Source organism: Oncorhynchus clarkii, chromosome 22 (assembly GCF_045791955.1).
Source record: "Oncorhynchus clarkii lewisi isolate Uvic-CL-2024 chromosome 22, UVic_Ocla_1.0, whole genome shotgun sequence".
NCBI lineage: Eukaryota > Metazoa > Chordata > Actinopteri > Salmoniformes > Salmonidae > Oncorhynchus > Oncorhynchus clarkii.
Window position 1 is genome coordinate 330,485 of NC_092168.1, and position 22,016 is coordinate 352,500.

The window sequence follows — 22,016 nt, forward strand, 5'->3', positions numbered from 1 at the left end:
TATTGAGCATGTACTGTATCAACTCATATTCTTTCAGTACAAGTATCAGGTGCTTGTTCTCATTATTGAAGATGCAGTAAAATGTATTTGCACCTTTACACAATGGAGCAGAATTTTCTGTTTTCTCTTTTCACAACTGGTTCATAACTATTTCAGGCCATTTTGTGACTTTAAAGGGAAAATTCTAAATGTCATTTTTTTCTTGGTCCTGTGCAATTGTAAATCATACAAATACACTTGTTATCACCAAACTTTTTTTTCAATTTAATCTTAGAAATAGTGCCAATATATTTGACTGCAACTGTATACAGGTGAAGTCGGAAAGTTTACATACACTTAGGTTGGAGTCATTAAAAGTTGTTTTTCAACCACTCCACATATTTCTTGTTAACAAACTAGATTTGACACGTCGGTTACGACATCTACTTTGTGCATGAAACAAGTCATTTTTCCAACGATTGTTTACAGACCGATTATTTCACTTATAATTCACTGTATTACAATTCCAGTGGGTCACACGTTTACATACACTAAGTTGACTGGGCCTTTAAACATCTTGGAATATTCCAGAAAATGATGTCATGGCTTTAGAAGCTTCTGATAGGCAAATTTACATCATTTGAGTCAATTGGAGGTGTACCTGTGGATGTATTTCAAGGCCTACCTTCAGACTCAGTGCGTCTTTGCTTGACATCATGGGAAAATCAAAAGAAATCAGCCAAGACCTCAGATAAAAATTCCTCCAAGTCTGGTTCATCTTTGGGAGCAATTTCCAAATGCCTGAAGGTACCACCTTCATCTGTACAAACAATAGTACACAAGTATTAACACCATGGGACCACGCAGCCGTCATACCGCTCAGGAAGGAGACGCATTTAGTCTCCTAGAGATGAACGTACTTTGGTGCGAAAAGTGAAAATCAGTCCCAGAACAACAGCAAAGGACCTTGTGAAGATGCTGGAGGAAACGGGTGCAAAAGTATCTATATCCACAGTAAAATGAGTCCTATATCGACATATCCTGAAAGGCCGCTCGGCAAGGAAGAAGCCACTGCTCCAAAACCACCATAAAAAAGCCAGACTCCGGTTTGCAACTGCACATGGGGACAAAGATCGTACTTTTTGGAGAAATATCCTCTGGTCTGATGAAACAAAAATGGGACTGTTTGGCCATAATGACGATTGTTATGTTTGGAGGAAAAAGGGGGAGGCTTGCAAGCCAAAGAACACCAACCCAACCGTGAAGCACGGGGGTGGCAGCATCATGTTGTGGGGGTGCTTTGCTGCAGGAGAGACTGGTGCACTTCACAAAATACATGGCGTCACAAGGAAGGAAAATTATGTGGATATATTGAAGCATCATCTCAAGACCTCAGTCAGGAAGTTAAAGGTTGGTCGCAAATGGGTCTTCCAAATGGACAATGACCCCAAGCATACTTCCAAAGTTGTGGCAAAATGGCTTAAGGACAACAAAGTCAAGGTATTGGAGTGGCCATCACAAAGCCCTGACCTCAATCCTATTGAAAATGTGTGGGCAGAACTGAAAAAGCGTGTGCGAGCAAGGAGGCCTTACAAACCTGACTCAGTTACACCAGTTCTGTCAGGAGGAATGGGCCAAAATTCACCCAACTTATTGTGGGAAGCTTGTGGAAGGCTACCCGAAACGTTTGACCCAAGTTAAACAATTTAAAGGCAATGCTACCAAATACTAATTGAGTGTATGTAGACTTCTGACCCACTGGGAATGTGATGAAAGAAATAATAGCTGAAATCACTCTCTGCTATTATTTTGGCATTTCAATTTTTTTAAATAAAGTGGTGATCCTAACTGATACTTACATGGATTAAATGTAAGGAATTGTGAACTGAGTTTAAATGTAGTTGACTAAACTGTATGTAAACTTCTGACTTCAACGGTATGTGCATGTTTTGCCCCTAATGGCATATCATATTTTATCCTCTGTGCTTTTTTTTTCCAGGGAATGAACTTGAAGACCTTGAGATTCTTGAAGAGGCCTCTCTCCAGGTATTCTGATGCCATTTGACTTTTTCATAATCACATTGTGACATAACTAAAGCTCTCAAGTGTGTAAGCAGGAGGTATGAAAAAGACGGCCAGTCCTCAAACGTATCATCAAGCCTCTGTCAGCATGTAACGATGACATACAGTGCTGCTTGAAAGTATGTGAACAGATGTTTTTCGGCCTTTTTGATCTGACAATACAGGTTTACATTTACCAATACCATTTGTTGGTGTAGAGGAATCATGCCTGTAGTTGAAAAACACAATTAAAAAGGAATTACTGCAGGTTAAAAAATAAGTGAACATCAAGTTGCATTGGTTAAATCAAGTGGTAGTAGAGTCAGGGGGGTTAATAATTGGGTACCAAATGAACCAATCAAAGGAGAGCTCTTCCGGAAAGAGTTTGGCTGGTACTCTGATAAATAGAGATAAGAAACCTGGTCAGTTTGGTGTTACCAATTCAGGTGAATGCAAAGCACACCATGCTGAGAGGAAAGGAGATCTCAGAGGACATCAGGACAAGGCTAGTGAGAGAACAGTCTGCAGAGGCTATAAAATCATTTAAAAAAGATTTGAGCTCCATCAGTCCACTGAGGCAAATAATTTACAAATGGAGAGCATTTAACATGACAGCAACTCTGCCTAGAAGTGAACGCCATTCCAAAACCCACATTTTTAATCTAGAGATGCAGCCCTCCCTTGCTGCATCTCCGGTAACTTTGCATGCTTCAACAGTAAGAAGAACATTGAATAGAAATGCCATTCATGGGAGGGTTGCTAGGAAGAAGCCTCTGCTGTCAAAAAATAACCAAACTCCCCGTCTTACCTTTGCCAGAGACCACCTGGACAAACGTATTATTTTTTTATACCCCTTTTTCTCCTTAATTTTGTGGTATCCAATTGGTAGTTAGTCTTGTCTCATCGCTGCAACTCTCGTACGGACTCGAGAGGCGAAGGTCGAGAGACCAACTAACCCAACCAAACTGCACTGCTTCTTGACACAATGCCCACTTAACCCGGAAGCCAGCCGCACCAATGTGTTGGAAGAAACACAGTACACCTGGTGTCTGTGCGCACTGTGCCCGGCCCGCTAGTGCATGATGGGACAAGGACATCCCTTCCAGCCAAACATTCCCCTAACCCGGACGATGCTGTGCCAATTGTGAGCCGCCTCATGGGTCTACCAGTCGCGACCGGCTGCAACAGATCCTGGACCCAGAATCTCTAGTGGCACAGCTGGCACTGCAATGCAGTGCTTTAGACCATTGTGCCACTCGGGAGGCCACCACCTGGACAAACCTGAAGGTTTCTGGAAGTCCATTCTCTGGACCGATGAGTCCAAAATTGAACTTTTTGTTCACAATCAACACCGCTACATTTTGCGATAACCCAACACTGCCTACCACCAAAATAACCTTATCCCAACAGTCAAGGATGGTGGTGGGAATGTCAAGATCTGGGGCTGCTTTGCCTCCTCTGGACCTGGACGACTCCACATCATTAAGGGAACCATGGGTTCTGAGGTATACCAGGAGACTCTGGAACAGAACGTCAGGCCATCAGTCAAGGAGCTAAAGCTGGGTCGAAAATGGGTCTTCCATCAAGACAACGATACAAAGTATTCAAATAAGTCTACCAAAGAATGGCTCAGGAGAAAGAAGATTTGTGTTTTGGATTGGCCATGTCAAAGTCCTGACCTAAATCCAATTTGAGATGTGGCAGGACCTGAAGCAGGCAGTTCATGCCAGACCCCCCTCAAACCTCATTCAATTGGCTGAGTTCTGTAAGGAGGAGTTGGCAAATATCCCTCAAAACATATGTCAGAGACTGATTACTGGCTATAGGAGACGTTTACTCCAAGTTATCGCTGCTGATGTAGGTTCCTCAAACTATTGGGGTTCACATAGTTTTGCACACATCAAATCTGAGTTTCGGTTAAATAAACCACTTTTGTTAAATAAACAATGAAAATATATCATGTATTTCTGTTTCTGTCATTTACTTGGAATGTCTTTATTACGAATTGGGGTTTATGTTAATATTTATAACAAATTAATGACCAGCCCTGTAGGGTTCTCATACTTTAAAGCAAGACTGTACTACCCTCTCCTTCCCCCTTTCCCTCTCACTCCAGGTGTGTAAGGCCCACTCAGGTATCCTGGGCAAGGGCCTGGCCTTGTCCCACTCCCCCACAATCCTGGAAGCTCTGGAGGGCAACCTGCCCCTGCACCTGCAGACCAACGAGCACTCCTTCCTGGAGGACTTCATTACCTGTGTGCAGAACTCCAGCGGAGGACGCCTGGCCAGGTGAGAGAGATGGAGACGGCATGTAGACACAAACACACAGGCACACATGCTCACGTACACACACTGCGTGAAACAAAGCTCAGCACATAGCCAGGTAAGCTGTGAAGAACACACGTTGTACATTTCTTTGTCTCTTGGCCAGGTTGTAAATAAATATATGAATAAAGAAATGTACCCCCCCTCCCCCAGGTGGCTGCAACCGGACTCCTACGCGGACCCCGAGAAGACGTCTCTGATCCTGAACAAGGACCACATCTGCTGCGGCTGGCCCACCACAGTGGCCGTCCAGACCAAAGACCAGTACGGAGACGTGGTGCATGTGCCCAACATGAAGGTCAGGGTTTTGAATTGTTCTGTTCTTACTTCATGTCATAGAAAGCCTACATCGTCACATGATTGTTTGTAGTGACAGATTAGACCCAAAACATACACTTATGTTTGCCGCACACTACCTATTCAGAATGTTAACTAACCTGCCATTCAGACTGGCTACCAAGCCACTGAAATTTGCTTTCATTTGGGACATTTTCAAGTCTGGTCACAAGCTCTCTAGTTGCCGACCATTAAGTCGCTGAGTGTCCGCTTGTGTGCATGGAAAATGACTGGTTGCTGGTAGCTAGATCACTGATAGCCTCACCAGATTTGAATCCACTGTAATGTTATCAGATGTTCATTGTGAACATAAAATAAATAGAATATGTTAGCTAACATTTGCGAACTGTACACCTTGTTGAAGGCATCCCATGTCTTTCCCTCTACTCTCCCCCAGGTGGAGGTGAAGGCGGTGCCCGTCTCCCAGAAGAAGTCCATGCAGCAGGAGTGCGTGAGGACGCTGCAGCGTCTCCCAGGCAGCACCAACCCCTCCTCCTCGGGCACTGCTGACCTGACCTTCGGGGGCCTGCCCATGCCCAAGCTGGACGCCACTTACGAGCCCATGATCGTCAAGGAGGCGCGCTACATCGCCATCACAATGATGAAGGTTGGGCAACCATAAACCTGTGACCTTAGAGATCAAACGGATTTGTTTAGATGTTTATATTAAAATGAATGTTTTATCTTTATGCATTGGACTGAAATGTATTTATTAGCTTGTATGTGAAGAATACTGGTCTATTTTCTACCTGGGCCCTTGTTCACCTCCCTCCACATATCTTCTAGATCTGGAGGGGAAAGCAACATGGCAGAACCTAGGTGAAGCTGTTGCTCACCGTGTTTCCTTGTGAAATGATAGAGAAGTGGTTTGTTTTTAGCGCGTAACCAACCTGTATTATGTTTTTGACACCGTGCTTATCCTCTTTGTCCAGGCCTATGAGAACTACTCGTTCGAGGAGCTTCGCTTTGCTTCGCCCTCTCCAAAGAGGTAATGGATGAGAAAGTTCAATCAAGTGCAGCAAAAGTAATTGAACGTAAAACAAACTTTATTTACAATTGAGTCATTTAGCAGACACTCTTATCCAGAGCGACTTGAGTGCATACATTTTCGTACACCATTTGAACCTAGGTTTTATGACATGAAAAGTGAGGTCGAAGTGGATTTGGATTTAAACGTTTTCATCCCTGTGCCTCTCCCCCGCCAGGCCCAGTGAGAACATGTTGATCTGGGCCAACACAGACGGGACCTACAGCGCCAACTGGACCCCCGGGGCTGTGGGCCTCTATACCATCCACGTCACCATCGACAGCATCGAGATCGGTAAACCAGACCAGGGTTGGGGTCACTTCTAATTATATTCAGTCATTTCATTGTAATAAGTGAACAGAAATTCAAATCCCAGTTCCCATTTCCTCTATTGAAATTGGACTAGAGGTCAAGTCAGGTCAACATACCTTGTGTCAATGTGTAATTTTTGAGTTTCTGTTAATTGAAGGTTTGGCACAAGCACTCAAAAAATGTACGTTGGTATTGTGTTTAGTCTAAGATTAGAGAAAATACATGTATTAGTTAGTACAATGTATTCAACATATATTAGTTGTTAATATTAATGAAAGTTATCTGCTAGCTGAGTGTTGACTATGTGTGTGTTTAACCCACTAGATGCTGGTCTGGAGGTGGAGGTGAAAGACCCTCCTAAAGGCATGATCCCACCTGGCACACAGATGGTTAAACCCAAGGCCGAGCCCCAACCTAGCAAGGTGAGACCGACACACCTGACCCCACACATGCTCATCTGAGAACAGACCAAAGAATCTGAAAACACACCGTCACAGCCAGTAGTGTCTGTTGTGTGTTCATTTACTGTTTTGTATCGGGTCCTCTGTTGTTTACTCCAGGTGTTGTTTGGGTGGAGTCCATAGGATAATTGTTTTCACGTCTTGTTCACTCTCATTCTAACTGGTGCTTATCTGTGTGGACAGATAATGATAGAAAATTGTGTTGTGTGAGGATTATATGTTTAATGCAGTGAATATTTTCTACTGTCACAAACCATGTTCTGTATCATTGTTTTTGGAGCTCACTATTATCAAACAGACAATGGGGAAACAAACTGCACATTTCCAATCAGCTCTTTGTAGCTCCTTCTGATCTTGTGTACAGTGGATCATATCCAGCACCATCAGAGAACTGGGTGGATGGTAGGGTTTATTATTGTTTGAATATTTTTAGTTCTTTATTTAACCAGGGAATTTTTATTGAGATGAACAACTCTTGTTTCAAGTCAACCCTGTGTTTGGACTGACCAACCAGCAGTGTCTCCCGAATGGAGTACTTCTACGCTTTCTCCCACTATTTTGCTTTGTGGGCATGCCTGTGTGTGTGTGTGTGTGTGTGTGTGTGTGTGTGTGTGTGTGTGTGTGTGTGTGTGTGTGTGTGTGTGTGTGTGTGTGTGTGTGTGTGTGTGTTGTGTGTGTGTGTGTGTGAATGTATAGATTGTTTGTATGTCTGTCTCTGCAGTGTGTGTGTCTGTCCTCTTCCCCTCTGCTGACACTTCTTTTTCTCTTTCCCCTCCTGAGGTTCCTGCAGCTCACTGTCTCCCTGTCTCTCCTCTGCTTCTCTCAGGTCTGCAAATTTGTGTCCAAGGACAGTGCAGGCCTCCGCGTGCGTAGTCACCCCTCCCTGCAGAGCGAACAGATAGGCATAGTGCAAGTCAATGGCACCGTCACCTTCATTGATGAGGTAAACTGCTCCAGGCGATTTCCTCTGACCTTTGACCTTTTTCTGGTTTGTTGTCCGTTTTCTCCTTAATTTTGTTTTCTATTTGAATTAACTAGGACTGAATCCTAACTTGGGATCCAAGTGTGTAACCTTAACCCTTTACACTCTTGGGAATTAGCCTGTATGAATATGGCTAAATTGAAATGTTTCCTACAGAAGAAATATGAAAAGCGTATGCATAAGCATGGTTGTAATTGAAAGGGAACCTTTTGTAGATTATTTTTAGACATACGGTGAGGGCACAACATTCCACCTGACACAAGACTGAATCCAAACATTACACTGTTGATTTTATGTGCATTTTACATTTCCTGTACTTTTCGCCGCATTTGTTGATAAATAAAATCAGAAAATACTCTGTAAAATTCAGTAAGATAAGAATATTCATGGAAAACGTGGGGTAAGTACAACATAAGACAAAGCTTAGCTTTTCTAGCCAAGCTATAAAATACGATATTAGTATAAGTCTTTGACAATGCGGATCATCATTTTGGTGCGCACAGAAATAAGTCATGAGTGCATTCAGTTGCGTGTGCCGTGGCAAATTTTCTTCATAATAGACAAAACAGACTCATTCTGTTCAGAACAACCCAGGGTATGACACCATGTCATCTGGTAACTGTACAACAACCAGGCTCATTCTGTTCAGAACAACCCAGGGTATGACACCATGTCATCTGGTAACTGTACATCAAACATAGTGATCATAAATGTTGACAATGTATATGACTTGAGTTTTATGATATGGAAATGTAAAGTGCACATTTGGATTCGTGGGTGTATGACTTGCATGTGTGACATCAAAGCGGTATTTATAATAATCCTCAACGTCTCAGCATTTCCCTCAATCAGACAACAAAACTGTGCGGGAGGGGCAACACAAGTTCAGAACAGCGGTCAGTCAAAACACATACAGTGCTGTGAAGCGCAGAGCCAGAGCTCTGACGTCATGTATAGTATGTTACTGTACAGCCACTGCGTTCCAATTTAGGTGTTTATCACCTGGCTTTTACATTTTGCACCACTCAGTATAGGTAATTCTGCCTTCCTTGTTGATTCTGGGGTTCTGGAGCCATTCAACCCAGTTGACTCTGTTTCCATAGTGACAGGAGGGGGGTATGACTGTGCTCTCTTCCCTCTGTTGCTTGTTTTCCCATAGATCCACAATGATGATGGTGTTTGGCTCAGGCTGAATGACGAGACAGTGAAGAAGTATGTGCCCAACATGAATAGGTACACTGAAGCCTGGTGCCTCTCTTTTAACCAGCACATGGGCAGGAGCCTGCTGGTCCCTGCCGACGTAAGTAAAATGACGATCAGTCAGTCAGTCAGTCAGTCTGTATGACAGCAGGGTAGTGTTCCACCCAATGCTGCTCTTTTGGGGAAAGCATCACAGATCATGAGACCCCACACTACCAGACCTTCACAAATGGCAGCATAAGGGCAACATGCATGCCTTAACTCATGTCTGAGGGGATGAGAAAAAGGTTCACTTTAATGTTACTAGAATGTGTTCGGTTGGACATGGCTCTTGAAAAAAACCTGCATGATCAGTTAATACATGCTTAATGCATTGAAGTAATCCCCAATGCAGTTATTGACCAAAAAGATAGAGGTAGTAGATGAGCCATTTCAGTGTTTAGTTTTAAATGGTATTAGCTGCGCTGTCTGCGATTATCTTCACCTCTTCCTCATTGCTTTCTTCTCCCCCAAGCTTCACAAGCACAGGCACATCAGAGCAAAATAAAACACGTTTTGAAATACCATATATTTGCTCCATGACACAAACAACCTCAAAACTCTGAAGGCTGGTTGCTTAGACGCAGATTAAGCCTAGTCCTTGCCTAAAAAAACAATTTTTATATTGTCTTTTTCATTTGAGCATGCTTTTTAGTCCAGTACTAGGCTTAATCTGGGACCGGGAAACTAGCCCTGTCTAATCAGGGACTTCATGGTTGGATAGATTAGAAAGTGTTTACATTAATTAATTAATTAAATGGCATTGCCTATGTATTGACCATCAATTTTAAGAATAACTGTGTTCTGTCATGAAGCAATCATTGGTCCCCAACACCACTTCATATGGAAATTGTGCCTCTACCACTCTACAATTCTGCCTATGCATTGGGCTGCTGAGGCTTGTAAGGTTCAGAGGCTTCTATGTAAGGGCATTGTCAAGAACAGCATGACACACTACATCCTGAATGTGGAAGATTTCTTTTTCTGTCTTTTTTTAAACTTCAAAATAATTGAAAAATGAAAAAAGAAATCTTAGCTCAATATGATCATTTCACTATTACCAGTAACCCAAAAGTGGGTTTAAAAATGCCTCCCCAACCCTTCCCTCCCAAAATAACAAAATGTTCACCATGACACTTCACAGGAAGGAAGCTAATATTTGACAGACTTTGTCAACGTTCTGAATCCTTCACCACATTTTGTAATTCCTTCACAATTGCTTGAGTACAAAGCCTATTTGGTCACACCGTCAAAATTGGTGACAGCTCAGTCTTCTCAAGTTCAACTACAAAGTATCTTAAGAACAGATAAAATTGCTGAAGAAAACCCCCCAAAAAACATTGATGCTTTTTCCTTCCCTGTTTCTCACGCTAAAATAAAAATGTATTGGTCACACACATATTTAGCAGATGTTATTGCGGGTTTAGCAAAATGCTTGTGTTCCTAGCTCCAACAGTGCAGTAATATCTAGCAATTCACAACAAATCAAATGTATTTATATAGCGCTTCTTACATCAGCTGATATCTCAAAGTGCTGTACAGAAACCCAGCCTAAAACCCCAAACGGCAAGCAATGCAGGTGTAGAAGCAAGGTGGCTAAAAACTCCCTAGAAAGGCCAAAACCTAGGAAGAAACCTAGAGAGGAACCAGGCTATGAGGGGTGGCCAGTCCTCTTCTGGCTGTGCTGGGTGGAGATTATAACGGAACATGGCCAAGATGTTCAAATGTTCACAAATGACCAGTTTGGTCAAATAATAATAATCACAGTAGTTCTCGAGGGTGCAGCAAATCAGCACCTCAGGAGTAAATGTCAGTTGGCTTTTCATAGCCGATCATATCTCTATTGCTCCTGCTGTCTCTTGAAAACAGCACGTCTGGGACAGGTAGCACGTCCGGTGAACAGCTCAGGGTTCCATAGCCGCAGGCAGAACAGTTGAACCTGGAGCAGCAGCACGGCCAGGTGGACTGGGGACAGCAAGGAGTCATCATGCCAGGTAGTCCTGAGGCATGGTCCTAGGGCTCAGGTCCTCAGAGAGAGAGAAAGAAAGAGAGAATTAGAGAGAGCATACTTAAATTCACACAGGACACCGAATAAGACAGGAGAAGTACTCCAAATATTACAAACTCACCCTAGCCCCCCGACACATAAACTACTGCAGCATAAATACTGGAGGCTGAGACAGGAGGGGTCAGGAGACACTGTGGCCCCATCCAATGATACCCCCGGACAGGGCCAAACAGGCAGGATATAACCCCACCACCTTCAACCACCAACTTATCATCCTGAGACAAGGCCGAGTATAGCCCAAAAAGATCTCCGCCACAGCACAACCCAAGGAGGGGGAGCCAACCCAGACAGGAAGATCACGGCAGTGACCCAACCCACTCAAGTGACGCACGCTCCTAGGGATGGCATGAAAGAGCACCAGTCAGCCAGTGACTCAGCCCCTGTAATAGGGTTAGAGGCAGAGAATCCCAGTGGAGAGAGGGGAACCGGTCAGGCAGAGACAGCAAGGGCGGTTCGTTGCTCCAGAGCCTTTCCGTTCACCTTCACACTCCTGGGCCAGACTACACTCAATCATATGACCCACTGAAGAGATTAATCTTCAGTAAAGACTTAAAGGTTGAGACCGAGTCTACGTCTCTCACATGGGTAGGCAGACCATTCCATAAAAATGTTGCTCTATAGGAGAAAGCCCTGCCTCCAGCTGTTTGCTTAGAAATTCTAGGGACAATTAGGAGGCCTGCGTCTTGTGACTGTAGCGTACGTGTCGGTATGTGCGGCATGACCAAATCAGAAAGATAGGTAGGAGCAAGCCCATGTAATGCTTGGTAGGTTAGCAGTAAAACCTTGAAATCAGCCCTTGCCTTAATAGGAAGCAAGTGTAGGGAGGCTAGCACTGGAGTAATATGATTTTAAAAAATTGGTTCTAGTCAGGATTCTAGCAGCCGTATTTAGCACTAACTGAAGTTTATTTAGTGCTTTTTAACAAGAGCATGGATTCTGCATAATTCTTGGACAAAAAGTTTCTGATTTTTGCAATGTTACGTAGATGGAAAAAAGTGAAACAGTCTTGATAGCATTGCAGTAGTCAAGATTAATTGTCAGATTAGAAGTAACAAGAGCATGGTCTGAAACACAGGCTTCTAGTGAGGGCAATTTTTCACCATGCATGAAATTCTTGGCATACAGTGAAAGTTAACATTAGTTGACATCAAGAGGTAAAATATATAGTGAAAACAATTTTTGCCCAATTTCAGAGGGGATATCTTTCGACAGATCTCTAAACCAAGCCAAGAATGACCAATTTGGGTTTCCAATCTCTCCAAAAGAATGTGGAGAGAACAATACACACGTCTCAAAGTAAAATCATGGAATTAAGAAATGTGTAAATATTAGGATGAGAAATGTTGGAGTGACATTGACTAAAATACAGTATATACAGAACCAGTCAAAAGTTTGGACACCTACTCATTCAAGAGTTTTTCTTTTTTACTATTTTCTACATTGTTGAATAATAGTGACGACATCGAAACAGTGAAACAACACATATGGAATCATGTAGTAACCAAAAAAGTGTTAAACAAATCTAAATATATTTTAGATTCTTCTAAATTGCCACCCTTTTCCCTTTCCACTTTCACCAGTAAAGCACCATCACACCACCTCCTTCACAGTGGAAACCACACATGCAGAGATCATCCATTTACCTACTCTGTGTCTCAGACACAGAGTAGGATCCAAAAATCTCCAATTTGGACTCAAGACCAAAGAACAAATTTCCATCGTTCTAACGTCCATTATTTGTGTTTCTTGGACCAAGCAAGTCTCTTCTTATTATTGGTGTCCTTTAGTAGTGATTTCTTTGCAGCAATTCGACCATGAATGCCTGATTCACTCCGTCTCCTCTGAACAGTTGATGTTGATGTCTGTTACTTGAACTCTGAAGCATTTATTTGGGCTGTAATTTCTTTGGCTGGTAACTCTAATGAACTTATCCTCTGCAGCAGAGGAAACTCTGGGTCTTCCTTTCCTGTGGCGGTCCTCATGAGACCCAGTTTCATCATAGAGCTTGATGGTTTTTGCGACTGCACTTGAAGAAACTTTCAACGTTCTTGAAATGTTCCTGATTGACTGACCTTCATGTCTTAAAGTAATGATGTGCTGTCATTTCTCTTTGCTTATTTGAGCTGTTCTTGCCATAATATGGACTTGGTCTTTTACCACCCCTACCTTGTCACAACACAACTGATTGGCTCAAACACATTAAGAACTTTTAACCTGTTAATTGAAATTGTTAGGTTCTCATTCTGAGTAAGCTTAACCAAGTTGAATTCTTCCCAGAGGATCAATACAGTTGCATTAGACAAAGACATCTTCACACAAGCACAGATATTTTACCCTTCCTCCTTAGTCTTTTCCTACATATCTGAACACCCAATGCATTTCTGTTGCTAGACAGAACCTTAGTGTTATCTGTTCTTCCTCACGTCATCTGACCTGACCTCTACCCCAAAGTGCTCACTCCTCCCCAACTCACAGCTGTCATGGTGACTGGTACCAGACTGTGTCTCTTCTCCTCACCGAGGGGATCCCTGCAATAGGATCCCTGATGGCTAACAAAAACATATCCTGACATAATGTAAACATTATACCTTACCCTCTCTCCCTCAGTGACATGAGTAAGTATATTTCATATTCTCAGAACCCAACTAAATGCATTCCAGGTGACTACCTCATGAAGCTGGTTGAGAGAATGCAAAGCTGTCATCAAGACAAAGGGTGGCTACTTTGAACAATCTCAAATATAAAAGATATTTTGATTTGTTTAACACTTTTTTGTTTACTATATGATTCCATATGTGTTATTTCCTAGTTTTGACGTCTTCAATGTTATTCTACAATGTAGAAAATTGTAAAAAATAAAGAACAACCCTGGAATGACTAGGTGTCTAAACTTTTGATTGGTACTCTAGGTCAACAGTTCTGCAACTACGTGTCTCTCATATGACACGTAGTTATAAGGAATCAGGATGAAACTATGTCATCGCATCAGACAAATCCATTACTACTCGCCCACTGACTGGTCTTCTAACCTAACCTAACTGGTGTTAATGCTAGTCAATTCCCTATTTCAGGAGGCCAGGGGCCAATTGGAGCAGTGTGTTGAGGTGAGCGCCAGCGGCCGCCCCTCCCAAGAGGCTCCCTCCATGCGGGAGCAGGACAGGGTGAGGCAGGGTGGCAGCGGCCGCACCTCCCAAGAGGCCCCCTCCATGCGGGAGCAGGACAGGGTGAGGCAGGGTGGCAGCGGCCGCCCCTCCCAAGAGGCCCCCTCCATGCGGGAGCAAGACAGGGTGAGGCAGGGCGGCAGCGGCCCTGGCCTTTATAAGGTAGTGAAGATGGGCCCCTCCATGCGGGAGCAGGACAGGGTGAGGCAGGGTGGCCCTGGCCTTTATAAGGTAGTGAAGACGGGCCCCTCGGGTCACAACATCAGAAGCTGCCCAAACCTTAGGGGTATCCCCGTTGGAATGTTAGTACTTGGGAACAAGGTCAAGGCAGTAGGCGAGGTATGATGTGTGACTTAAATGATTTATAGCGGCTGCCGATAAATTATAATCTATCTATAAAAAGTATCTATAAAAATATTTCCAGTCAAAGTAGAGGAGTAGAAAAGGGCAACACAAGCGAGCATAATATCTATATAACTAAAATAATGGGAATAAGAACTACAGCACAGTTGTTCTTATGCCTGTCTCTTTTGTTGCCCTCTACCTTGCTCTCTTTGCTAACACAGACCAAAGTCGTTGTAATGCGTTTAGTTTGCTCCCCCTTTTGCTTGTAAATTGGTTGACTTGTTTTGCCTTCAGAAACTCTTCATACCCATTGACTTATTCCACATTTTGTTTTGTTAGTGTGAATTCAACATTAATTAAATAAATGTTTTTCTCTCACCCAATCTGCACACAGTAACCCATAATGACTACATTAAAACATGTTTTGAAAAAGAAATGCAGAAATATCTGTTATGTAAGTATTCACTCCCCCGAGTCAATTCTTTGTTTGAAGCCCCATTGGCATCGATTACAGCTGTGAATTGTTCTGGATAAGTCTTTAAGACCGTGGTCACCAACCCGGTCATCGCGATTGACTTGTCGATCTCCAAGGCATTTCTAGTTGATCGCCAAACATTTATGTAAAAAACCCAATGATAAAGCCTTGTGTTCCTATTTTCTTTTTATTAGTCTCGGGCTGTTGGTGGTAGGTGCAGCCAATTGTGCCAATTCAGCTGCCCTGCGAGCCAGGTAGGCAAACGGTGCCAATTCAGCTGCCCTGCGCGCCAGGTAGGCAAACGGTGCCAATTCAGCTGCCCTGCGTGCCAGGTAGGCAAACTGCCAATTCAGATGCCCTGCGCGCCAGGTAGTCAAACAGTGCCAATTCAGCTGCCCTGCGTCCCGGGTAGGCAAACTGTGCCAATTCAGCTGCCCTGCGTCCCGGGTAAGCAAACTGTGCCAATTCAGCTGCCCTGCGTCCCGGGTAGGCAAACTGTGCCAATTCAGCTGCCCTGCGTCCCGGGTAGGCAAACTGTGCCAATTCAGCTGCCCTGCGTCCCGGGTAGGCAAACTGTGCCAATTCAGCTGCCCTGCGTCCCGGGTAGGCAAACTGTGCCAATTCAGCTGCCCTGCGTCCCGGGTAGGCAAACTGTGCCAATTCAGCTGCCCTGCGCGCCAGGTAGGCACACTGTGCCAATTCAACTGCCCTGCGCGCCGGATAGGCAAACTGTTGCCATTTCATTTGTATAAAGGTACAAACTCTCCCTTCTCGGTGGGCCTGGAGAGGAAATCAAGTACACTATGCCTCCGCTGGCCAATCAGATGGCTCAGATGACCCAGTCTGCAGTAACTTAGCAGGCATAAAAGAAAGCTACGGCAAAATTGATACTGTGAGATTTCAAAACCATGACTAGAGAATACGAATACAGCAAAGAGCTGCTGTTTTTGAGTGAGTTCATGTTTAAGTTCTTACTCAGCACTGTCAACACTTTTATATGCCATAAAATACGCGTTCTTCCTATTTCCACTCTGCGCTACAACAAGCAGTGCAGCAGTAATGAATGAGGAGGAAAGTGGATCTATAGGCTTGCATTGTTATTAGCGGCTTGGGTCTTTTTTAATATCAAAGAATATTTCACTTTCTCTGTCACTAGGAGTAACAACGTGAATTTGTGCATGAGGCAGAAATAATGCGGTGCGACTTGAGTTTCGCCATCATCTGGAAGACGGTGTCCTTTTGGGGTCAGTGGAGGAAAGGGAGAGCGAAGGGATGTTGAGAGACGGACCCATAACATGTCTTGTATTGGATTGGATTTGCCCCAAACATAACACTTTGTATTCAGGACAAAAAGTGAATTGCTTTGCCATATTTTTTCAGTATTACCTCAGTGCCTTGAAGGAAACAGGTTGCATGTTTTGGAATATTTTTATTCTATATAGGCTTCCTTCTTTTCACTCTGCCAGTTAGGTTAGTATTGTGGAGTAACTACAATGTTGTTGATCCATCCTCCGATTTCTCCTATCACAGCCATTAAACTCTGTAACTGTTTTAAAGTCAACGTTGGCCTCATGGTGAAATCCCTGAGCGGTTTCCTCCCTCTCTGGCAACTTAGTTAGAAAGGACACCTTTATCTTTGTAGTGGTTAGATACTAAATAAACATGGTAAAAACTCACGGACGACTAGTAAAGCTCAAACCAAGTTTATTCACCCACTGGGTCACACAGCTGCATTAGACAAAAACATATTTACACAAGCACTAGTATTTAAACCCTCCTATGCTGAGTCTCCTCCTTATGCATATGGACAGCCAATACATCTCTGTTGCTATACAGGACTTTAGTGATGCCTGTTCTTTCTCACTTCATCTGACCTGACCTCGGCCTAAATTCCTCACTCCTCCCCAACTCATGGCTGTCCTGTTGACTTGTACCAGACTGTGGCCCTTCTCCTTTCCATAGGATCCCTGAGGTCTTACAATAACATGTTCCGACAGAATGTAGATGTTCTGCATTCTCCTCTCTCCCTCAGTAACATCAATAAGGATATTTCATATTTCAAGTTTAGAACCACCAGTAGTGACTGGGTGTATTGATACACCATCCAAATTGTAACTAATAACTTCACCATGCTCAAAGTGGCAGCTGCCAATAGCTGCCAATCTACCAATAGGTGCCCTTCTTTGCGAGGCATTGGAAAACCTCCCTGGTCTTTGTGGTTGAATCTGTGTTTGAAATGTACTGCTCAACTGAGGGACCTTACAGGTAATTGTATGTGTGGGGTACAGAGATGAGGTAGCCATTCAAAAATCATGTTAAACACTATTATTGCACACGGTGAGTCCATGCAACTTATGTCAACTTTAAAGGCAAATGTTTACTCCTGAACTTATTTAGGATTGTCATAACAATGGAGTTAAATACTTATTGACTGTAGACATTGCAGCTTTTCATTTTTTATTAACTTGTAAAAAATTCAAAGAACATAATTCCACGTTGACATTATGTGGTAGGGTGTTGTGTGTAGGCCAGTAGCAAAAAAAATCTATATTTAATCCATTTTAAATTCAGGCTGTAAAACAACAAAGTGTGGAAAAAGCCAAGGGGTGTGAATACTTTCTGAAGGCACTGTACTTTGCTATTGAAAAGGTGAATACACAAAATGGCTCTGGGAGTGGGTGTGTGCTCTGTCAATTCTCCGTGTGGTGGCTCTTTTCTTTAGTTAACACACTCCAATGGCTACAGCATTTTGCATTTATACATTTTAGTTTTTTTATTTAACTATATACAATTATCTTAATTTATTCATCATTGGAAACAGATTAGATATTTCTGAGGTTTACATTTTGTCTATCCTTCACTACTTTTTAAAACTGCTCCTCAGTCCCAGTTGCTAATATATGCATATTATTAGTATTGGATAGAAAAACACTCTGAAGTTTGTAAAACTGTTTGAATGATGTCTGTGAGTATAACAGAACTCATATGGCAGGCAAAAACCTGAGAAGAAATCCAAACAGGAAGTGGGAAATCTGAGGTTGGTCGATGTTCAACTCATTCCCTATTGAATACACAGTGGAATATTGGTTATGTCAACCGTCTTTAGAAACTTGAATGAGGCTTCTACTGTGATGTGGGGCCGGATGAGAGCTCTTTGAGTCAGTGGTCTGGCAGAGAGCCAGGTCCTGGTCAAGCACATTTCACATGATAGCGACCTGCGCCCCATGGCTTTTCTACAGACAATGGAATTCTCAGGTTGGAATGTTATTGAAGATTTATGATAAAAACATCCTAAAGATTGATTCTATACTTAGTTTGAAATGTTTCTACGACCTGTATAACTTTTTGAAGTTTTCGTACGACGTTCGGCTGGACCTGCACGAGCGTTTGGATTTGTGTACACGCTAACAAAAGTAGCTACTTGGACATTATCAAACATTTTTGATTATCAAACAAATCAAACATTTATTGTGGAACTATGATTCCTGGGAGTGCATTCTGATGAAGATCATCAAAGGTAAGGGAATATTTATAATGTTAGTTCTGATTTCTGTTGACTACAACATGGCGGAGAAAATGTTTTTTCTGAGCACCGTCTCAGATTATTCCATGGTTTGCTTTTGGTTTGCTGTTGTCATATCGATCCCATTAACGAGATTGCAGCCCTAAGAAGTTTTTAACATTGGATTCTTGAAATGCTGAATACTATATCTCAGATGAATCTTTCCCCTCTTACACCTTCTGTTGACTTTGTTTCTCAGGGCACATTTTGATGCGCTTTAAAATGTCTTGACCCAAAGTGCTGAATGGTGCCTTCTTGACCTCTGTTAGGAGGATGTGGTGTGTCATGCTTCTACTGGAATGCCCTCTCTGAACCAATGGCTCTGCGGCTCTTTCTCAATTCATCTTTCCTTGAGTCCACACGTCCTATATCCTCGCCTCCTTCTCAAACCGCATTGGAGGAGGTGGTCTGAGGGGAGGAACCTTGGACGACTTCCTCCAATAGGGTTGAGAAGGTGACAAGGATATAGGATGTGAGGACTACTAGGATACAATGAATCATGGAAAGACTCACTAAGCCTCTCTCTCTCTAAGTACTTATTAACATTTACACTTTCCATCTGCATGTCTAAAGTGTTGATTTTCTTTCAGGACTTTTACAAAACCAAAACAAACAAACATGCATTTAACTTTCAATATGACTGACTTTCAGAGTAAGTTCTTAAATGTATTATCTTTATACAGTAAACTATGCAAAATATTCTAGCTACAATGCAGTATGAAATTGCTCTGTAGGAATGATGTTGTACATTTTGTATAAGGGGATGGGATGATATTTGTGAGGATGGTGCTGTGTGTGTGAGAGGACTAGCATGTGTGTGTAGAGGGATAAAGAGCCTTGTGTTGTCCATCAGGTGATCAACACAGAGGGGACGTGGGTGCAGCTGGACAAGAATAGCGTGGTGGAGTTCTGCGAGAGCAACAAAGGAGAGGCCTGGTCTCTGGCCCGAGATCCTGGGGGAAACCAGTACCTACGCCAAGGGGAAGGTAAGAGCCCCTATAATTACCTTTTTACTTACCTTACTGCTTTGAGACCTCTGTAATTGTTGTAGACCAGGGCCCATATTCACAAAGTAGCTCAACAGTTCCTAGGAATCCTGCTTTAAGAAAACAAAAACTAAAAGCAAATCAAATTGTATTTGTTACATGCGCCGAATACAAGTGTAGACCTTAGAGTGAAATGCTTACTTACAAGTCCTTAACCAACAATACAGTTTTAAAATACCTAAAAAAATAAGTACGAGATAACAATAACAAATAATTATAGAGCAGCAGTAAATAACAATAGCGGGGCTATATATAGGGGGTACCGGTACATAGTCAATGTGGAGGCTATATACAGGGGGTACCGGTACAGAGTCAATGTGGAGGCTATATACAGGGGGCACCAGTACAGAGTCGATGTGGAGGCTATATACAGGGGGCACCGGTACAGAGTTGATGTGGAGGCTATATACAGGGGGTACCGGTACAGAGTCAATGTGGAGGCTATATACAGGGGTGTTGAGGTAATTGAGGTAATATTTAGATGAAAGTAGACTTATTAATGTGACCATGCATAGATAATAACAGAGTAGCACCTGCGTAGAGGGGGGGGGCTGCAATGCAGATAGTCTGGGTAGCCAGTTGATTAGCTGTTCAGGAGACTTATGGCTTGGGTGTAGAAGCAGTTTAGAAGCCTCTTGGACCTAGACTTGGCACTCCGGTACTGCTTGCTGTGTGGTAGCAGAGAGTCTGACTCGGTGGCTGGAGTCTTTGACAATTTTTAGAGCCTTCATCTGACACCGCCTGGTATAGAGGTCCTGTATGGCAGGAAGCTTGGCCCCAGTGATGTACTGGGCCATACGCACTACCCTCTGTCAGAGGCCGGGCAGTTTCCATACCTGGCAGTGATGTAACCTGTCAGATGCTCTCGATAGTGCAGCTGTAAAACCTTTTGAGGATCTGGGGAACAATGCCAATGTCTCCTGTTCATTACTGTCTTGGTGTGCTTGGACCATGATAGTTTGTTGGTGATGTGGACACTAAGGAACTTGAAGCACTCAACCTGCTCCACTACAGCCCCGTCATTGAGAATGGGGTTGTGCTCGGTCCTCCTTATCCTATAGTCCACAATCATCTCCTTTGTCTTGATCACGTTGAGGCAGAGGTTGTTGTCCTTGCACCACACGGCCACGTCTCTGACCTCCTCCCTATTGGCTGTACCCTACCACTGTTGTGTCATCAGCAAACTTAATGATGGTGTTGAAGTGACCACCAACTTTTGAACAGTAGTGTAAATTTTTATTTGTATTGCTTTGGCCACAATGACGAGTATAGTACAAGTCAGCAGCATTATTTGGTTATGAGAGGTTAGTGAGATTTTCACTGGACACTTTAATGAATCTAACATGGATGTGAATGGATGTTTTGGTTGCTGTTCTTGGTGGAGCCAATGTGGTCCAGCTCTGTCTTCTCTCCCAACAGAACAAACCCTGCTAGAGCATGGGGCCCAGACCCCCCCAACTAGCCCCTTTTCTGTCCAGGCCTTCAACAGTGCTGCTGGAGCCATTGGGGCCTACGGGACACAGGGCTTCAACTATGGCATCTCAAACAACAAAGGTGAGGCCATCCGGGGGACGTGGATACGTGGCTGGGTGGGTGAGGGATGTCTACACTGAGTGTACTACAGCCTCAATTATTTGGGGCATGGACTCTACAAGGTTTCAAAAGCATTCCACAGAGATGGTGGCCGATATTTACCCAAATGCTTCCCACATTTGTGTCAAGTTGGCTGGATGTCCTTTGGGTAGTGGACCATTCTTGATACAAGAAACTGTTGAGCGTGAAAATCCCAGCATCATTGCAGTTCTCGACAAACTCAAACCGGTGCGCCTGGCACCTACTATCATACCCCGTTCAAATGCACTTAAATATTTTGTCTTGCCCATTCACGCTCTGGCACACATACGCAATCCATGTCTCAATGCTTAAATATTATTCTGTAACCCGTCTCCTTCATCTACACTGATTTGAAGGTGACATTAATACAGGATCATAGCTTTCACCTGGTCAGTCTGTAATGGAAAGAGCAGGTGTTCCTAATGTTTTGTACAATCAGTATACATGCACTTGGGGCTTGGTAGTTACAGCTGCTTCTGCTTTAGGAAACTCCTAAATTGTTGCCTGAAGCAGAACATTGGTCACGGTCATTAGGCATAAAATGGTCAAACATGGAGTGAAATGAGGAGGTAGTGTATCTGAAGTAGGAAGTAGGAAATCCTAGTTTTCGTTGTCTGTTGCAAAGCATTTTAAAACAACTCAAATCATATTTTATTTGTTACATGTAGTTGTAGACCTTACGTGAAATGCTTACTTTACAACAATGCATTTCAAGAAATATAAAATAATGATTAAATAAACTAAAGGAAATAATAAAATAAAAACCAACACAATAAAATAACAATAACGAGGTTATATACAGGGGGGTACCGGTACTGAATCAATGTGCGGAGGTACGGGTTATTCAAGGAATTTTGTACATGTAGGTAAGGGTAAAGTGATTATGCATAGATAATAAACAGTGAGTAGCAACAGTGTTAAAACAAAAGGGGGTGGTCAATGTAAATAGTCCGGGTGGCCATTTGATTAATTGTTCAGCATGGCTTGAAGGTAGAAGTTGTTAAGGAACTTTTTGGACTGAGC

The 22,016-nt window shown here is 43.1% G+C and overlaps 1 protein-coding gene across 1 annotated transcript in view; it reads left to right on the plus strand.

Annotated features, from left to right (window-relative positions):
- LOC139380072 (E3 ubiquitin-protein ligase MYCBP2-like) overlaps positions 1-22,016 on the plus strand; it is a 275,571-nt gene that overhangs the window by 189,140 nt on the left and 64,415 nt on the right. Inside the window, exons 42-52 of the mRNA XM_071122535.1 lie at positions 1,979-2,025; positions 4,157-4,329; positions 4,519-4,663; positions 5,099-5,308; positions 5,634-5,689; positions 5,907-6,022; positions 6,365-6,462; positions 7,328-7,444; positions 8,643-8,783; positions 19,187-19,319; positions 20,799-20,933. Of these exons, the coding sequence (XP_070978636.1) occupies positions 1,979-2,025; positions 4,157-4,329; positions 4,519-4,663; positions 5,099-5,308; positions 5,634-5,689; positions 5,907-6,022; positions 6,365-6,462; positions 7,328-7,444; positions 8,643-8,783; positions 19,187-19,319; positions 20,799-20,933 (1,371 nt within the window). The remainder of the gene's footprint in view (positions 1-1,978; positions 2,026-4,156; positions 4,330-4,518; positions 4,664-5,098; positions 5,309-5,633; positions 5,690-5,906; positions 6,023-6,364; positions 6,463-7,327; positions 7,445-8,642; positions 8,784-19,186; positions 19,320-20,798; positions 20,934-22,016) is intronic.